This window comes from Cervus elaphus, chromosome 15 (assembly GCF_910594005.1).
Source record: "Cervus elaphus chromosome 15, mCerEla1.1, whole genome shotgun sequence".
In the NCBI taxonomy this organism is placed as follows: Eukaryota; Metazoa; Chordata; class Mammalia; order Artiodactyla; family Cervidae; genus Cervus; species Cervus elaphus.
In genome coordinates, this window is record NC_057829.1 from 84201975 (window position 1) to 84208896 (window position 6922).

Consider the following 6922-nt stretch of genomic DNA (forward strand, 5'->3'; position numbering starts at 1 on the left):
TGGTTTTGCTATATCCTCTTCCCTTTGAATACTGAAGATTTTTTTCCCTGTCACTTTGTTGCTTACCTTTCCTCATTTAGGAGTATACGACACATTCAAAAGTGATTACCATATATGGATTCTTCTTTGAGATAAAAGGAATCAAGCATGACAGTACTTCCTATAGTTTTCATATGCAGGTAAGGAGGACAGAGCATAGGAGAGGTATGTCTCTGAAACAGCCTTTGAGATTCAGTCGGTTCATATTGAATTAATAATAATTGATTAAACATGAATTGCTAATCCATTTGGAATGTGTTGTAGGCCTGGTGTTAATCAGGCTGATAGGTGTGATGTCATTTGATTTTTGCAACAACATTGTGAGGTTGCTGCTATTAGCCCATTTAACGGATGAGGATCTCAAAACTGAATGTCTTCATGTTTGTATGGCTTCCACTGCTAAGGCCAGGGTTAAATGCTAGTCCTCTGAAACCACATCTGGAACTCAGTTCATTTTCTTTCTTTTTTTAAGGATTTTTTATATGGACCATTTTAAAATTCTTTATTAAATTTGTTACAATATTGTTTCTGTTTATGTTTTGGTTTTTTGGCCATGAGGCATGCAGGATCTTAGCTTCCCAACCAGGGATCGAACCCATATCCCCTGCATTGGAAGGCAAAGTCTTAACCACTGGACTGCCAGGAAAATCTTTCAACTTGCTTTCAATTTGTACATGCTGGGTGATGTTTTACAGGTGGCCCTTCTTTCATGGAGGTAGCCTGTAGTGCCTGTAAAGACAGAGGGAATGGTCTTGTTTAGGGTGGCAAAGCAGAGCTGTGGGCAGGACCCTGGAGGAGTCAGGAGGGTGAAGGTCTTCACTTCCAAGCTCCTGCTGGACTTTGAGGAGAGGCAGGTGAGCTGGCTTTCAGAGTCGAGACTGAATTCAAACTGCCTGGTGAGCTATATGATCCTGGTGAGCCCAGGAAACTCCTAAGTTCCGCTCCCCCGAACTTTAAGACAGAGAAGGTAATATGACCTACCTCCCTAGGTTGTTGTGAGTATTAAATGTGTTAAATTGTGCAAACAACTTGGAACAGGGCCCCGATGATGATGGTGACAACTCTGATGGTGGACCCTTATGCTCCACTTAGGATTTGATTAGAAGTCTCGTAAACTTTAAGCTCCTTGAGAAACCATATCTTTAATTTTACCATATCTCCGTAAAATGTATTTATTCTCAGCTGCATTGAGTCTTCATTGCTGTGAGAGAGCCTTCTCTGGTTGCAGTGTGCGGGTTTCTCAGTGAGTGGCTTCTTTGGTTGCGGAGCGCGGGTTCTAGGGTATTCAGGCTTCAGTAGTGGTGGCGCATGGGCTTAGTTGCCCCGTGGCATGAGGGATCGTCCCAGACCAGGAATCAAACCCTTGTCCCCTTCACTGGCAGGCAGATTCTTAACCAGTGGCCCACCAGGGAAGCTCTACCATTTCTATTACCACTGCCAATCACAGTATCAAGAAGGTAGGGATGGTACATTTGGATCATGAATGGATACATGAATGAGAATCCTGGGTTTGCTTCCAGCTTAGCCACACCTCTTTATGTGTCCTTGAACGGGTCACATCTCTTCCTTGGGCCAGTCCTTGGTCTTCAGTGACTCAGGCATTTCCGTCCATAATGGATTTTACTGGATGGAAGAGATGAATTATTTAACAGTAGTCGAAGTGCTCATATGAATACTATGTCGGTTTTTAAATTCTGGCAAAGCCATGTGAAGACCTTCCAATTCAATGCGGATTGACTTCCTGGCATTTTCCTGAGTTGTCCAAACCCCAGTCCATCGGCCATTACTCATGGTGAGGGCTCAAATGCCAACTGACTCAGCAGCAAGTGTGCTCAGGAAATGGGGCCATGGGGAAGTGCTTGCTCCCTGCACACATCAGACAGGAGGGCTGAGGTGCCAGGAACCAGGTTTCGCCGACTCTGGGTCACCGGTTTCAGTCCCACCTAAGGCGGGTCCCCCTTCTTGCAGAGAATAAGGCACACTGACTTGGAATGTGCCTCCGCGGTCTATGAGAACACTCCCATCAGCCTGAGAGCAGAACGCCTGGTGACGTACGAGATCAGAGCCCAGACCCTGGTGGATGGCAAGTGGCAAGAGTTCAGGACGAACCAGATCACGCAGAAGTTCGGGTTGGTCAAGCCATCCTGCAAAAGCCACGTGAGTTCTCGTCTTTTCTCTCTGGTTTCTCTTTCTGCTCTTTCTCTCCTCCGCACCTTTTTTGGGATCACTGACTTTACCTCTCCAGTGATCTACAGGTGAAGTTTGTTAGGTTTTTAAAGGATTATCACAGCTCCAAATAACGCTAAAGAGAAGCCTCCTAGAATGTAATCTGGGCATACTGAAAACTTTATAAGTCAAAACAGACTGCTTGATTTGGGTCACACCAGGTCCTTTCTCCAGCTTCCCCAGTGGCTCAGTGGTAAAGAATCTGCCAGCAGTGCAGAAGATGCAGGAGGCGTGTGTTCGATCCCTGGGTCAGGAAGATCTCCTGGAGGTGGGCATAGCAACCCACTCCAGTATTTTTGCCTGGAGAACCCCATGAACAGAGGAGCCTGGTGGGCTATAGTCCACAGGGTCAAAAAGAGTCAGATACGACTGAAGCGGCTGAGCATGCAAGCATGCAGGTCCTTTTTATAAATATGGAAGGATACATTTAGGGGGAGGAGGGGTGTTTGGTGGAGGGTATTTGCTGCCAGCACCTCCACACTTGCCTGAACTTCACCTGTCACTTCCACCGAAATCCACGGCCCAGCCCACCTGCCCATTGCTCATCCGAGGAGAACTGAGGTCATCTGCCTCAATGGGCTGCCCCGGCATCCAGGTTGATTCAGTACCTGGCTTTACTGCTAACGACTGCAGTCCAGAAACTGCCGGAGAGCCTGTCTGCAGTGCTGGGAGGCTATGAATCCAAGCCCTCACTACCCTGCAGAGAATGGATGTGTACGTGCACACCAGTCCTGGCTGCAATCAGAATCACCTGGTCCTTTGCAAAGTCCCCAGGTCTGAGTGCCTCCCAGACTTGACCACTTCTCCTGTGCGGGGGGAGGGACCCAGGTATTAGTATTTTTCAAAGCTTCTCAAGTTATTCTCTATGATGTTAGAAATCAGAATAGCAATTTCCTTGTGTAGGCGGGAGGCAGGAGGAGAAGGGGACGACAGAGGATGAGATGGTTGGGTGGCATCAACTGACTCGATGGGCATGAGTTTGAGTAAACTCCGGGAGTTTGATGGACAGGGAGGCCTGGCGTGCTGCCATCCATGGGGTCACAAAGAGTCAGACACGACTGAGTGACTGAACTGAACTGTGGAGGCGGGAGCAGGGGAAGCTGGAATGTTGACCAGGAAGGAATATGAGAGAGATTTCAGAAGTAGCTGAAATGTTCTTTATTATGATCAGGATGGTGACCACACAGGAGTGCTCACCTGGGAAAATCCATCAAGATGTATCCTTAAGTCTGGTGCACTCTTTTGTATTCAAGTCAGACTTAATTTTTTCAGGTTTGTTTTAAAAACTTTCCCTACGTGATTCTTGGTATGCAGCCGGAGTTGAGAAGCAGGCACCTGACACAGTTGCTAGGCCTTCCTCTTTTCAACCCTTCTAGAGGGTGATTGCATTTGTCCTAAAAGTTTCATTTGCTTTGTTTTGTTTCATCTTTTAGGCCTTGAAAATCCAGACTGTGGGCATCCCTATCTATGCAAGTTTTTCATTCGTCTTCTCATTATCTTAACAGTTTTCAGAAGAATTTCTTCCATTGGTCCACATAAGAAGAAATAAAAGAACATTAAAGGGGCTGCTCAAATATTCAGCTGACTTTCCTAGTTAGCAATGATTGCGTTAGCACTTTTGTTCGCTGTCTTGGTCTGTTGGGCTGCTATAACAAACCACCGCAGACTGTGAGGGCGGGGGGCTTATAAACAACAGAACTTGATTACTCACAGTCTGGAGGCTGGAAGTCCAAGATCAAGACGCCTGCAGATTCTACATGCTGTCTGGTGAACTTGCTTTCTGGTTCATAGACGGCTGTCTTCTCCCCATGTCCTCACGTGGTGGAGGGGGTAGGGAGCTCTCTGGGGCCTCTTTTAATGAGGGCACTGATCACACAGAGAGGGCCTTGCCCTCATGACCTATTCACATCCCAGAGGCCCCACTTCCTAATGAGATTACCTTGGGAGGTTAGAATTCAACACATGAATTCTGGGGAGACACATACAAACTATAGCACTCCCATTTGTGTTGTTTGAGGATGGAAAGTACCAGAGCCATGAGCCTGTTGTCGTCATTGACCCCAAAACTCCCTGAGTCCAGCCCTGACTTGATTACATTCGGGAGCACTCTGATGGGAGCACCAGCAGTAACAACATAGTCCAGCGGGGAGCTGCAGGGCTCCCCCTTTCATGATGCATTCTCTGCCTGCTACACAGAACAACGTATCTGACCACTGACCCTGGCAGGAGAAGAGGTAGGAAGGGAAGCCAGGAATTATAAGATATGGAGTGACTTACTGACTGTCCCACCTTTTAAGATGAACCTCTGTGGTTTGGAGAAAGCAAGGGAAGAGAGTTTCTCTTCCCACTCTGTGGATTAGTTTTCTATCTCAGTGCAGTCAAGCACCACAAGTTTCCTGGCTTAAAACAACATGTATTTATTATTATGCACTTGTGGTGGCTCAAAGGTCCAGGTGGCTTTGCTGCCTCACCTGCTCAGGGTCAGGTCTACAATCCAGTGGCAGCTGGGCTGTGTTCTCATCTGAAGAGACGAGTGGGGAGAATCCACATGCATGCTCGTGAAGTTGCTGGCAGATTCATTTCCTTGCAGCTGTATGACTGAGGGCCTGACTACTGGTTATTGGGAAGAAGCCACCTAGGTTCTAGCATCCCCCTGCACTTCCCTGCCACATGGGGCTCTCTAGAGACGTTTCAGAGCGTGGCTGTTTGTCCTTCAAGGCCGGCAGGAGAGTCTCTCTCACTGTGGTCTGCTAAGACAGAGCCTTGCATAATGTAAGGTCATCTTGGTGATTACCCATCACCTTCGCCATGTTCTCTGGGCTACAAGAGGGTCACATGTTGTACCTATACTCAAGGGGAGAGGCTTATACAAGGGATCACTTTAGAGTGTGTCCATCACAGAGTGTTATCCGGTGTCTTTGGGAAAGTGATGGAGCATTGCTGATGCTGTATGGACAACAAGGTGGGTAAATTTAGTCTAACGATCACCTTAAAAGCAGATGGGCTAAAAGAGCCTCCTTCCCAGCAGAGGACCGATGCCCTGTGCAGAGTGACCTGGCAGGGAGAGAGGTTGGTAGAAACGTGAGAAAGGGACCTAGCGGAAGAGTTGGACAAAGGAACTGGGAGTTGGGTCTGTTCTCATCCCTGTCCTGCAAGCCCTGTTCCCCAGCTTGCATCTGACCAGGTCCAGCCAACAGGAAGTGGTGTCAGGAGTTTGGAGAATAGGAGACTTGGAGAAGCCTGGGGATTTCTCAACTTCTGGGCTGTGGACAGCATTTTCCAGCAGGAGCTGTGTCTCCTCTATCCTCCAGCTCCACTCTGTCACCCCAGTACCTACCTGGCAGCCTCCTGCTGTGGTTCCAGGCCCATCAGATGGCCTTGCTTCTGCTTCTAGGGACACCACCTGTGTATCCCTCCAGCCCCAGGGCAGTGAAGATTTCCTGCTGGTCTCCAGGTTGCCTCATTCTCCTCTGTTTGCCTTCACAGTTCTTCCTTCATCTGTGTGATCTGTTCTCTCTATTATATTTATTTTGTTCGAAAACCCTGGAATACTTTATGCTTTCCAGACTGTCCCTGATATGAGGTGTTTTGATGAACTGATAGGTGTGACCCAGTGGGGTAGCCTATTGGAAAACATGACTTCAATTATTCCTCCCACCCCTGCAGGGCTGGGACAAGGCCAGGCAAGTGAGGCAGTCTCCTTGTGTCAAAATACACCATCATTCAGATAAATAAGAATTTAGTGAATTATCATAAAAACTCAAAACCAATGCTAAAAATCTATGATGTAGGTTGATGAATCACTGCAGGTGAACACACCCCCATCCCAGCCACCTGATCAAAAACCAGAGCATGATCAGGACCCCAGGTGCCCCCCAACCTTGAACCCCTTCCCAGGCACTGCTGCTCCTCGAAGGTAAACACCATCCTGAGACTCTCACATTCATTACGTTGGCCATTTAGTTTGAATATTTAATGAACAGGATCATGCAGCGTGCCCTCTTACATGCCTGCATCCTTTTGTTCAATGTCATGCTTAAGAGATTCATCTGAGTCTTCACAGGGAGCTGCAGTTTATTTTAAAATAAACAGGATCGTTTCCTTTTTTACCTGAAATGCTACTTCTATATAATAATAATACAGACTTGTCCGAAAAAATGAGAAAATTCGAAGAGAATAAATTCCAGTGGGACTCCCATCATTCAGACATTAGGCAGGTGACCTTCCCGAATTATTTTTAGATGCACTTAGAGTTTTCTTCCCATTCAAAATGGAATTATGCAATCAGTTTTTTCTTAGAACCTGATGGTTCTTAAATAGGATGGGTTTTTTTTTTTTTTTTTTAACAGAGAAGCACAGCCTTGGGAGAAGAAGTGATGATAAATTTGCCTTGCCTCCAAAATAATTGTGCCAAGTCAGAAAAGTCTCTCATCGCTTCCTGTCTCTGAGTGGTGCTTCCTTGTCTATAAAAGGGGAATAAGGCAGCGCCTCCGTCTCCCATCTCCCTAGGTGCTGTGAGCCACCGCGGCGGGTAACAGCTCCCCCGGAGCAGCCCCCAGGCAGACGTGGGGGTGGGGCTCTACATCACTGGCTCTGCAGACAGAGCAGCCTGCTGGCATTTTACCAGGTCCCAGGGGATAATAGGGACGATAAGAAC

The 6922-nt window shown here is 47.3% G+C and overlaps 1 protein-coding gene across 1 annotated transcript in view; it reads left to right on the forward strand.

Moving 5' to 3' along the window:
• Positions 1-3841, forward strand: part of BTBD16 (BTB domain containing 16) — a 50163-nt gene extending 46322 nt beyond the window's left edge. The window contains exons 13-15 of the mRNA XM_043926895.1: positions 81-179; positions 2008-2196; positions 3699-3841. Coding sequence (XP_043782830.1) covers positions 81-179; positions 2008-2196; positions 3699-3767 — 357 coding nt within the window. The 3' untranslated portion in view covers positions 3768-3841. The remainder of the gene's footprint in view (positions 1-80; positions 180-2007; positions 2197-3698) is intronic.
• Positions 3842-6922: the final 3081 nt, after the last annotated feature.